This window comes from Oenanthe melanoleuca, chromosome 2 (genome assembly GCF_029582105.1).
Source record: "Oenanthe melanoleuca isolate GR-GAL-2019-014 chromosome 2, OMel1.0, whole genome shotgun sequence".
Taxonomy (NCBI): Eukaryota; Metazoa; Chordata; class Aves; order Passeriformes; family Muscicapidae; genus Oenanthe; species Oenanthe melanoleuca.
In genome coordinates, this window is record NC_079335.1 from 119002779 (window position 1) to 119015657 (window position 12879).

The 12879-nt window shown below is 51.3% G+C and overlaps 1 protein-coding gene across 1 annotated transcript; it reads left to right on the top strand.

Moving 5' to 3' along the window:
- Positions 1-6360: 6360 nt before the first annotated feature.
- TWIST1 (twist family bHLH transcription factor 1) lies at positions 6361-8753 on the top strand. The gene is made up of 2 exons (XM_056484133.1): positions 6361-7476; positions 8031-8753. Exon 1 carries the CDS (start codon positions 6534-6536, stop codon positions 7431-7433), a length of 900 nt encoding a protein of 299 aa, XP_056340108.1. The 5' UTR covers positions 6361-6533; the 3' UTR covers positions 7434-7476; positions 8031-8753.
- The last annotated feature ends 4126 nt before the right edge of the window (positions 8754-12879 follow it).

Sequence of the window (12879 nt, forward strand, 5' to 3'; positions counted from 1 at the left end):
AAATACAAGTACAGATGTTTGTTTGGAGGTCAGAGTTCATAAATAGTCAAGTATGTACCCAGATACGTGAACAGTGAATGTGTGCTAATTTAGTTTAACATATCAATAAACTACTACCTCTTTGGAAAATTGCCTTTGGAATCTGGTAACCAAGATTTGTGCTCTAAATCATCTCCATTGTTGACCTACAATATGATATTTGGTCAGAAAATAAAGCCAGGATATGGACCCATGGATCTTCTTTGTGAGCAAGGTATTCTAATCATCATCCTATATTGTGGAGGAAGGAAAATGAGATTGGGGCTGTAAAATGAGGAGAAATGATGGATAGCAGATCTTCAGGCACCATAGCTGGTAGCCCATAGCACAAAACATAGAAAGGAGCATGTAAATTTTGATCCATGCTGACTGCCTTTTCTGAAAGGAAATACAGCCTGGCAGAGATGGAAATAAACCTCTGCTCCATCAAAAGTTTTTCTAGCTCTAAGTAGGTGTCCTTGGAAGTAAGGTAATTGTGGAAAGAGTGAGATGAGTTCTCATTTCTGTGAACCTTTCCCCTCCAGGCTCACCTCCTCTGCTCTGCATGGCTACATTCAGCTCGTTTGGTCCATGGCTGTGAGGAAAGGATGGATGGGTTCCAATTCAGAGACCTGGCATTCAATCAGCCTACCAACAAAAAAAAAAAAAACAGTAACTTTTTTCCCCTTTATTTCCTTTGCCCAGGAAAGCACAGGTATATGTTGGGATGACCTTCCATACTCTTCCCATCACACTGGAATTTGCTGCCTGCTTCAGATGTAAGAAACAGTGTAACCTATTATCCTATCTATTGAACTTCTATGTTAATTTATGAGTTATGGTTGCTTCTCACATGACCTCTTTTTCGTTTTCATCTGTGAGATTCCAAGAGCACCCAAAATCCTAAAGGAGACCACATGTAATAGGAAGCACTGGCAATGGAGGGTATTTTTCCCAGGGTTGCAGACATGGCTAACAGGGTGAAAGTCCACCCCCATGCTGAAATTCTGGCATTATGCCTCTGATTTTAATTGCTTGAGCTATGGGGAAATTGAATCCACCAGTAAGAAGAAGGTTTTATGGAATGCTTTATCCATGACCAGTGCTGGATGTGCACTCTCTCCCACCTTGGAAGAAAAAAGGACAATTTGTGGCTAAAAGGGCCTGAAGTTTAATGGAGTTTCCATGGTCCAAGTGTACTGAGAGACTGAATATAGAGATTAGACTAGTATGTGGGAGCAGGAAAGTACAAGAAAAAATACATAGTCCAGGAAGACGGAAGAGATGGAAAAGAAAAAAAAAAAATCAAACGAGCTTAATATCCAATAAGATCCATTATTAATAAAAATAACTATTATCCCCTGGAGTGTAGATAAGACGGTTTTACTAAGTGGCCTTTTCAGATTTAGATGTGAAACCACATAAACAAGACCCAGAGCCATAATTAGGGGCAGAACTCCACCACAGCATTAGATATGTTGATTCCTTGTGATGAGAAGGGCTGGTCTTGTCCAGGATACATGAGAGGATACCACTCAGGCTTCCTCTGAGGTATTTAGGATCTGCTTAAACAGCCCCATCTATGGCCAGGAATTATTTCAGGAACTAAATAAAAGATTTCATATTAAAAAAAAGCGTGTTGAAAATATTCCCAGATCTTAATTTATTGGGAGACCTGTCTCTGTGGGATTGCTAGTTCGCCAATAGGATATCGGTTTTTCTGGGCAGAATGGAGGGCTGGGAGGAGAGATGGATGCAGGAGATGCTCAGGGCGGTGCGCGGGGGGCGCAGCGCTCCCTGCCGCCGGCCCGGGGCTGGGAAGGATGGGCGGCAGGACGTGGGAACAATGGGAACAACGCTGCCACATCCTTTGTGCCGGGTCTTTTCCGTGAGCGGCCACATCACAACGACCTTAAAAAATAAATAAAATCATTGCAGCAATTTTGACTATGAAGCTGACTCGTTAGAGGAACCCCGCGTTATCCATCTGTTTTCCAGAGGTTCCGAGCGAAGCGAGTGTCAAAGCGCCGGCAGCTGGAAGCTCACCCGTGGGAAGTGTCAGTGCGATTCCTGTGTCGGATCTGCTCCCCGGACCCAGCACGGCCGGGAATCGTGGAATCGTGGAATCGTGGAATCGTGGAATCGTGGAATCGTGGAATCGTGGAATCGTGCCCTCCGGTGGCCGCCGGCCGCACAGCCCGGCCCGGCCCCGCAGCCCCAGCCCAGCACCGAGCCCGGCCCAGGTGGGGAGCGGGAATGAGAGATGCTCGTCGGCTTTTCCTCGGCTGTATGAGCTGCCGCAGTGATAGGAAGCAAAAAAGAAGCGAAGGAAGACGAGAAAAAGATCCTGCTCTCATACCCTTTATTATAGCCATTCTGCCCGTTTGCTGTCGCTGAGAAGAAATTTGTACCAAAGCACAGAGAGAGTTCTCAGCCTGTTTCCCGATGTGTTTTCTACACGGAGCAAATTACAGCATGAACACTGGTGGGGAAAGTTGGTGGGTGCTCTCTCATCCATTTTGAAGGGATGTGGTCCTGACCAGGCTTTCACCTAGAATCCACAGGAATTAAAATACCTGGCTGCGGAAACTAGCAGGGAAACTTCAAATTATTTCCATGATCTTTGCAACATAGAGATGAAACCTCTGAGAAAACACCCAAAGGCTTCAGCATCAAAAACGCAGGCGGGCTGTCTTTAGGTGTGCACGTTGTTCATAACACATTGCTCAATATTCCCAGGAATCACCAACAGTGAGAGTTTTACCTCAGTGAACAGCCTTTGTCACCTAAATTACATGTGTATGTGCTTGTTGTATGGGGAATACAGAACAGCCTTATTGCAATCCAACTGTAATTTGTGTGTATGCACAATGTGTACAACACTGTAGTTGCAACCACTAGATCTTGAGCACATTAGTTCTTAAACTTCTGCACTGATTCATAAACAGGCAGACAAAATCGGGCCTTTCATTCATTCATTCTTAGAAATAAAGGAAAGAATCAACTTTTTGACCTACTCCACTCAAAACTGTGATGTTTCTGCCTGGCTAAGGCAGATCTGCTTGTCCCATCCCGGGAGTGTCTCAACAGTTAATGGGTGCCTACAGAAGGTCTGGTATAAAGCTGGGGCAATCCTTTACAGCTGTGATCAACCATGATCAACACAGACCAACCTACTCCTCATTTCTTCCTCCCAGGAGTTTGTCATTTATTTAGCTATGTGTTCACAGCCAATCTAGATGGCTGCTTTACCAGTGTTGTACCTTGCTGCACAGGTGACAAAATTCTGGAGTGCTCTGGCTCCTGACAGTGTTCCGTGTAAGTGTTCATCCCACAACACATATTTTCCTGAACTGAGGCCCAGGGAAGATTGCAGGAATGGACCTGGAAGTATATCAAGAAATGCCCTGGATCTATTTGTGGTTTTGCTTGCTACCACCAAAAAGTGAAACAGAGTAGAAATTCTGCCCAAGGAGCCAGGAGAGTTCACACGACATCCTTTATCCCATGCTCTAAAGTGGTCTGCAGAACTACCTTAGTGGCTTAGTAGAGGTTCAAAACAGATGGTTTAATACTGCACAACTAACATACAATTATTATTTTAGTGTGAAAAGCAAAGACTCCACCTCAATCCCCATCAGAACAGTAGATTTCAAAATAAACCGGAATTTAATTGATTTTCTTTAATCTCTGCACAGATTTCACTTCCTTTCCCTCCTGAAATACATATATATATATATCCTCCTGGAATATATATGTATTCACACTGGAAAAGATGAACAGTACACGCATGCACACACAAACACATCCTCACATATAAACACACCAGAATGTCTTTCTCTTTTGCACAGACTCCCAGACAGGACTCTCTGACACATCCACCCTCCTCCCAGCACAGCTCCCTACACTCCAGCACTAGGCAGGGTTGCTGCCTGCCAGCAGGCCTGGGGATCCAGGCAGGCTCCCACACCCAGCCCAGCCCCAGTCCCCCAGGACAGATCGTTGCCACCACAGCTCATCTGGCCCCTGCACTCCTGTGTGGGTCTTGACAGTAACACAGGCTGAGGTGCCTTTGCTCCTGAGCTCATAATTTGTGAGTCAGAGATAAAACAAAAGCCAAAATTAAGATGATGGGGGGTAGGGGAGGGTTGCACAGTCCTGGTTCATACAGCAGTGTAGAGCCACATGAGTCCTGCTAAACACTGCTGGTTGCTTTTGCTGCAGTTTACACAGAGTAGCTGACACTAAGCCCAGCCATGTGCTATAGTCAACTACTCCAGTCTCCTCAACTCCATCCCTGCATTTCTCCATGCTTTCTATTTTCACAAACCATGTAATCCTGCTTCTCTGCCTGTCCTTGACTCCTCCATACACCCTGCTCCTACACACCCTCCTCCTGCCCCATGACAAGCAGGTGATGCCTTGCATCCCATTCAAAGTTCAGGTTACCCAGACAAGGCATGCATCCCTCCAAATTAGCTCAGGAGGTACTGCCCCTCCCTCCTTTAAGGCAGCAAGCTGTTCTGAGCAAGGTAATAGCTATTCAGGTTTGTTTTTCCTTGTGATGTTTTATTCTCATGAGAAAAATGAGGGAAGGAAAGGAAGGAAAGAAAGGAAAGGAAGGAAAGGAAGGAAAGGAAGGAAAGGAAGGCCCTTCCTAGAGCCACCTACAGATCCTCACTGCTACTGTTTCAAACATTTCTTCTGTAATGACACTCTCCAACACACCAGCGGAGTAGTGAGGCTCTGGGTACAGACAAAATTATCGGTGAGAGGGAGGTGAAAGGAGAGCCAGCTCCTCTTACCTCGGGATCAGCAGCTGCTGCCAGCACAGGGGAACCCCTGAAGGTCTCCGGACAAGCCATGGTGTTAAGCTGATTGAAGAGGCCTGTGGTCGCAGAAGACACAGCAGGGACCAGCCGAAAGTCGGGAAGGCTGTGCAGGCTCACTGCGGGTCTGTGTGCCGGCGTGCCTTCCCTTGCCGGCTAAGGCGGTCCCTGTTCCCTCCCCGGTCCTGTTTCCAGCTGTTTCCCAAAAGAGAAGGTTTTGTTCAGATTGCTATGTGCTCGCACCCCGGGATGGAAACCGAGAAGGAGCGCTCGCCGAGAGGGGCAGCGAGCGGAGAAGAGTCGGGACAGCTCCGGCGGCGGCGGGTGCCCGGCGGGGGCTGCGGAGGGGCCGGGGCCAGCGGCCACGGCCGGGCGACTGCCCCTCGGAGGTGGCGAGTGGGGTCCTGGCCCCCGGCAGCTCCCGGGATGCTCCCTCTGCCCGGAGGAAAGGCAGTCAGGCAGGCAGAGGAGAGTCAGACGACTCTCCCCGGAGAAGATGACACCGCTCTTCCAGAAGCCTTGTCTTATTTCATGCCTGGGATTTATCGCATTCCGTTCGCCCTGTCCGCCCCACACCTCAAACGAGCCGGGGAGTTCCGCGCTGCCCGCTCCGCCCCGCACCGCCGTGCCATCCCAGCGGTGCCCGCCAGCGCGGTCCGCAGGGAGCAGGGGGAGCTTCTCCCCTTTACTGATGGCAACTTCTAGCTTTCCCTCCCCGGCGTTCTCTCCCCGTTTGACTCTGAGCTGTTGTTAAAAAGACACACCACCTGCTCTGTGCTGCCAGCGAGCGGGGAAGGAGGCACAAAGGCGGGGGATGGGAAGAAACAGTTTTGGCCGCAGACATAGAAGGGAAATTAAAATAAATAATCTCTTTTCCCAGGAAGTGCCGGACTCGGCGCCTTGTGGGAGGACGGACTGAAGTGAGAGGTCAGCACACACAGAGTGTGGGCAAAATGGTCTGTAACCCTCCCGCCTCTTGGTGTGCCAGGTTGGAAACGCGGACTTTCCCGAGTTTCTCTTAAGACGAGCTCAAGGACTGGTGCTTATGCATGTAGGAAGCCAATGCTTGGTTTCCCCGCTGCCTCCACCTCTGAAGATGGCTTTCTCCGAGCGCAGTCCTCCAGGCTGGCAGGACGAGGCTGTGCCACCACCCCTGCCCAGCCCAGAAATGCGCGAGTCCCTCGGCAAGTCGGACCCCGGGGCGCTCAGTGATTGGGAGTGCGGCGTGTGTTAAAGCGGGTCAAAATTAGGATGTGCCTGGATGCTGCCCCGCGGGTTATTTCCCTTTCCTTCTTTCCGCTATAAGCCGTGCCCTCTGCTCCGAGGAAAGCCGGAGAGGAGCGGGTGTTGCCGGCAGCTCGGGGCAGCTGCCCCCAGCACAGGCACTGAGCCGCTCGCTGACCCCTCCGCAGCGATTCACGGGGTGCCGGGCACCCCCATAACCCCCCGGCCCGGCCCCTCAGCACGGCCCCAAAACCGAGCGCTAGCCGAGGGAGTTTGAGAGGGAAACCACCGAGAGAGAAACCGAGAAAGAGCTTGGGGTAAGGATGTATGTGCGTGCGTGTGGGGAAGCCGGATCACTTGTGAATGGCTTGAAAAAAAATAATTGGGGGAGGGCGTGGAGGGGGGGAAGCGGAAACTTTCCTATAAAACTCAGCAAAAGTCCCTCCTCTCCACGTCAGGCCAATGACACTGCTGCCCCCAAACTTTCCGCCAGCAGGAGCTATAAGAACCTCCAAGACTTCAACTTTCTCCCAATCCCAGACACCTCGAAGGGGCTCCAAGGAGGGATCGGGAGGGATATTTTTTTTTTTGGTTGGCCTTTTTATTTTTTTCCTCTTGGATCCTGATGCCATCCCCCCTCCCCCCAAAGTGAGGTCCTCCCTCCTTCCTTCCCTCCTCCTTCTCCTCGCAGGCCAGCGAAGCAGCCGATCAAGGGGGAGCTGGCGGGTTAGGTGCCCCCCTCTTCTCCCTGCCCTCCCCCCCCTCCCGGCCCGCTTCTCGCGTCTCCCCCCAGAGATGATGCAGCAGGACGAGTCAAACTCGCCAGTCTCCCCCGCCGACGACAGCTTGAGCAACAGCGAAGAGGAGCCGGACCGGCAGCAGCTGCCCAACAACAAGAGAGGGGGGCGCAAGCGCCGCTCCAGCCGCCGCAGCGCCGGCGGCGCCGTCGGGGCCGCGGACGAGCCCTGCAGCCCGGCCCAAGGCAAGCGGGGCAAGAAGTGCGGGGCGGGCGGCGGCGGGGGCGGCGGCAGCAGCAGCGGCGGCGGCAGCCCCCAGTCCTACGAGGAGCTGCAGACCCAGCGGGTCATGGCCAACGTGCGGGAGCGGCAGCGCACGCAGTCGCTGAACGAAGCCTTCGCCGCCCTGCGGAAGATCATCCCCACGCTGCCCTCGGACAAGCTGAGCAAGATCCAGACCCTCAAGCTGGCGGCCAGGTACATCGACTTCCTCTACCAGGTCCTACAGAGCGACGAGCTGGACTCCAAGATGGCAAGCTGCAGCTATGTGGCCCACGAGCGGCTCAGCTACGCCTTCTCGGTGTGGAGAATGGAGGGCGCCTGGTCCATGTCCGCATCCCACTAGCAGGCGGCGTGCCCCGCCCGCATCCTCCCGGCAGGAGCCCTAGGTAAGGCAGGGCCCCCGAAGCGGCGGGAGGGAGGCGCGAAGCCGGGCACGCGTGGCCGTGGGGCGAGGGGCCCGCACCCCCCCGGAGGGGCCTGGCTACCCGGGGAGCTGGAGGTGCTTCCCCTCTCCGGTGTCCCTCTCCTGCGCGCCCCGGGGCCCACGCGTGGCCGGGCGGGGTGGGCTGCGGGCGGCGCGGGTGTGCCCCAGCCGGATGGGGCCGGCCCGAGATCGCTTTTGCACCAAACGCTGCCGAGCCAGCGGGGCTGCTGGGATGGCTCCTGCTGCTGCCGCTGCTGCTCGTATTTTGAAGTGAATCCATGTCGTCCCGTTGTGCTGCCCGATGGGGGTTTCCTCCCGCCCCAGCCGTCCCTTTCCTCGGCTCTGACACCGGGGACCGCCGGGCTGGGGTATCTATGGCACAGCCCGCTCGGCGAGCTCTCCCTGCTCCGTTCCTGCCCGACACGCGTATTTCCAGAGGCAGAGAGAGGTGTAGGTAGATGTGTGTGTAACTTTCGTTTCAGTAACGAGTTTTCCGCCCTTTCTGGGTTTTTGCAGATGACATTGTTCCCACAGAAGGAGAGAATGGACAATCTAGAGACTCTGAAGTTGGATACGATTTTTTTGATCTTGTCTAACAAAAAATGTACCAAGGATTTCTTGGAAATTAGAAGAGTAATACCCAAATTCAAAGCAGGGCGTGGGGAGCACTTAAGGAAAGAAAGAGAGAAGGGCTTTGGACAGTGACTACCCTCTGGGCGTCGGTACAATCCACACATCTCTGCATTCTGATAGAAGTCTGAATCGTTCGATTATTTTTTTTTTTTTTTATTTTGACGAAGAATGTTGGAATTGAACTTTTTTTGAGATTTTTTATTTGTCCTTTTTTTTTCATGCATGCATTCCCAAGAGGTCGTGCCTATGAGCCGCTGATGAAAGGAAATACATTATTGCATTATTGTGGACTTTCTTCATTCTTGAATGAAACCAAGCAGCCAACCAAAAATATCCCTGTAGAGATGAAAACTTTTTTTTTCTTTTTTTTTTTTTTTTTTTTTTTTTTTTTTTAGGGGGGAATAAGCTGGGCTCAAGCTGTTATATACCCTGTTCCTAACTTTTTTATTATTATTATTTTTCCTCTGAGAAAAAAAAAAATAAACATTTTATTTATTTATTGATGACCCATGTTAAAATGCAAATAGATCCGGTGTCTAAATGCATTCCTATTTTTATGATTGTTTTGTAAATATCATTGTATATTATTTTTCTGCAATAAATAAATATGACTGAAATTTTAATAACCTTAAAGTTTGGTTTCTCTGAGAACTCAGGGTTAAAACTGTAGATAAATACCTGCTTGTTGAGCTGTAAAGACACCCAAGAGAGAGGGGGCACTAGTATAAACAAACCAGGCGAAAAACGCAAATAAACTAGCTACTGACAGACACAGGCACGTTATTTATTGAGACAGCTTTATTATTCTGTGCTGAAGCTCACTGCATCTGCAGAGGAAGGTATTGTCTCTTCTCTCTTTCTCTCCCTCTGCCCCTTCAATCTTTACGCCAGGCACGGCGGAGCTGCGCGGGGAGCGGAGTTTTCACAGTAGAGCTCTACCCCTGCCTTCGCGTTTTGCCCCCGGATGCGAGGCAGGAGACGGGCCCGTTCCCCAGCCCTGATATCCCTGAGGAAGTGGCATCGGTTTTAAACAGGGATTCGTCCATCCAAAAGCAAAGCAAAAGAAAGTGAGCTTGAAATAGGGAAGTGTCTAGCGAGTGGGGTTTTCCGGTGGAAGTGATGTTTGCTCTGCTCTCTAGGGTTTTACATAATATATATACTAGCGATCACATTTTCGTTGTGCAAAGCACGGAGGGATACTCTAACCCGCCCTCTTCTCCTTTTCTACGTGCAGGGTGCATGTTGCCCCTCTTTCTTCTCACCATACTTTCCGTGGGGTCCCGGTGTGCAACGAGAACCCGAGCAGCAAAAGAGAGGGAACCTCCAGATCTGAGGGCTCGGAAGGAAGGTGAAAGGGAAGTTGTAAAAAAACAAAACAAACCCAGAAAACAAAAAAACACAACCCAAACCCTTCCAAACGGGCAGCTGATTGAGTCTCTGCTGTCACTTGCTCATCTCCCAGAGCTTGGCAGTGAGCGGGAGGTGCGCGGGAGCGCAGGGACCGCCGCTGCCCTGGGAGAGGAGCAGTGCCCTCCGTGGAGACAGGGATTCTGCCGCCGGAGTGCGGCCAGGGCCTGGGGTAAATAGGATGGGGCAGCTTTTCAGGACAGAGGCTGTTTGCATAGCGCATGAGTTGACTTTATCGCCTGTGTTTGTTTCCACATCCACATATTGCCGCCTATTAGCCACATAACGGTATTCTGAATATAATATCAGGCATATTTTTAGCCAGTGAGCAATGTTTACAGTAGAGAGCCCGCAGCGCTTGTTTGCACTGAAGGATTAGCGAGGACTTGAAAATTAGATGACGGCCCTGGTGGCCGCAGCTCTCAGTGATGGAGAGGCGGGGAAGCCTTTGCGAGCTCCCGAAGGGTCGCTGCCTTTCCCCGGCACCTGGCACCCGCAGCTGCCCTCTCAGAGACTCCGAACCCCCATTACCGAGGAGCAGGTCATGTCTGCCCGCGTTACCTCGGCTGCAGCGAAGGCGAGAGGCACGGGGAGCCGGCGCAGCTTTGGCAGTGGGGCTAAGGGAATTGGGGAGGTTACAGAAGATTTCGGTTGTTCCTTTTGGGGGAGAAATCGCACTGGGGAAAAGTCCTCACATTTAGAAAGGAAAGAGTTCCCGGGAGTGAGAGAAACAGCCAACCAGACGAGCTGTTCGGTGCTGAAGAGAAGGCGCGTGGCGTGGAAGGGGATTCCTGCGAAACGTGAACGAGGAATCAATTGCACTGTAAAAGCCACGAATCAAACTGTGTTCGGCCTCAGAAATCGGGAGAGGCCCCGCTTGATGGACTTAAACCTGACTGGCTCTGTTGCAACCAGCAAGAGGCCTCTGGACCAGCCGGTGCAACACTTTTCCAGCAAGCTAAACACCCGAGTGAGAAAAATCCCTAATTCCTATCCGTGGGGCTCATGCCACCGGCAGGTCTTTCTTTCTCACTTCTGTGTCCTTCCGAGCGAGTCCCTGCCGGCGCCGCAGGATTCCCGGGCAGCAGGCACTCAGCCCGGCTGACAACCGCTACCTCAGCCTCATTTAACAAAAAGTAATAATCATAAAAGAGAGATAAACCTGTTTTAAAACCACTAGCGTACCCTTTTCTGGGTTGAAATTGGGGACTGCAGATGCCTGGTGCTCCTCGGGCTAGAGCCAGAAACTGTTAAGTCAGCGTCAGGCTTACTGAAGGAAAGAAAGAAATAATATGTATATTAATTTGCCTTCAGGGAATTTTAAACACTCTTGCAATCGGGAAATTAACTCTGCCTTTGGAAATCCTGATTGATTTCGCTATTTTTTTTTTTTTTTTTTTTTTTTTTTTTTTCCTCAGAGGCATCAATCTGCCGCGGGTATTCGCAGACCAGGGGTGCGGGCCGGTGCGGCCGGGGCGCGGAGCGGCGGTGCCGGGGCTGCGCCTCCTGCGGGGCGAAGGGCGGGGGGCGCCGGCCGCGGGCCCTCGCACATTCCTGGGTTTGGCAGGGGCCGCCCCGCTGCTTTCTCCGAGCCGGTATCGGATTCCTCCCCGGCGTATGATTTCACTTGAAGTCCTGCCCAGGAGCCCTTCAAAGTGCGCTCTTGTCCCGCTCCCATGATGTCAGGCGGTTTTCCCTGCATCTGTAATTTTAAGAAAAACAAACAAGCGCGCCGTGGGGATGTGGGGGGAAACGGAGGGAGAGGGCGGGGGCACAAAAGTCACGGAAAAACGCGGGGGGAGAGGGACTCACCTGCGGCGCCGGCAGCTCGGGCACCTGCCTCCCGGGGCGAGCCCGCGGGCTCGGCGGCTCCGGGAAAGGCTCGGCTGCGGCGCCGGTGCTGCCCCGGCCGCTCCCGGGCTGCTCCCGCCCGGCTCTCATGGCTCTGCCTTCACCTGCCCGCTCCGGCAGGCAGCAGACCCGCCGGGAGAGCGGGAGCGCTCCCGCCATAAATTAGCATCTTTGGGAAGCGGGTGGTGGCGGTGGTGACGGCAAATCCAATCCACCCCGTAAAGGGATCCGGGAGGCTAAAGCAAAAGGGAAAAAAGAGGCGCGCACATCCACATCCCATCAGGACTTATTTTACTTGCTGCACGCATAACCTGCCCGCAGTAAACATGGCACAGGATGTATTTTACATTAACTTCTGCACCAGCTTCTTTCGACTTCAGTCCACTTAATGTTCTTGGCAAATCAAAGCACGTGTCCTTTGAAGAAGGTGTGTAATTGGAGTTTAAGGCATGTATGGAATTCCCAGATGTCTATAAAGTAAGAAGGAGCATTTGGCAGGTCACTTGAAGGTGGAGCAGGTTAAAATCACTTGTAGAAAAGTCCCCCTTTTCTTTTTTAAAAGCAAACAAGCCGGCCATTTATACGGACCGAGTGATCGACATTGCGGGAGGCTTAGAACGGTTTTACAGAAACGAACAATAAAGCTGCGGAAAGATGATGATAACACCCGTTTTAAAATCCGAAATAAAACGCAAAACAAAATTTTTTAATCAGATCAGCGGAAAAGTTGTCCATTCTCTTGGTAATTCCCTGTCTCCTCCGCCCGCTCAAGAACATTTACACTGTTCTTATCTACATAGTCGCCTTGTCTTGGCTTGCCAACACTTTCCGATTCTTTTCATAAAGAGGTGACATTAAATTTGCAGAAAATTTACAAAAAATTCTCTTGTTCACCGTACGGACACGAGCAAGAAAATAAATGTTTTATTCTAAAATAATTAAGACCAATCACGCTGGGATAAACACGGCTACAAAGGTATCAGGAGCAATTAATAACAGTAGAAATAATAACGGAATAAGTTTGGGACAATTAGATGTTGATAGTTTTACTTTGGGAGTATTATCAGAATTCGTGCAAAATATTAGCCCGAGCAGGACCTCGGGTTCGCTTGACGGGGGAGGAGGGGGGGCCCGCAAATCCTGATTTTTGGGCTGCAGAAACCCCAAAGCGAAATATTGCGGCGGGAAGAAGACCCGCTCTGCCCCCTAATGCGGGGAAATCTGGAGGTGGGAGGGGGCGAGGTGAGGAAGGATGCTCTTGGGAAGGGTCGAGGTCTCCCCCTCATGATTAGGATTGCTTTGTTCTATTCGGGCAGAGGCAGAGTCATTAAACAAGCAGTCAAGAAAGGAGCAATACACGCGACTGCAGCCGTGGAGGAAAGGAGAGCTTCAGAGGGGAAGGGATTTTGACATGTGAAAAGTTAAGCAGGTACCTGAAGGAGGTTTATTTTGACCAGATGTTAGAGCTTTTATG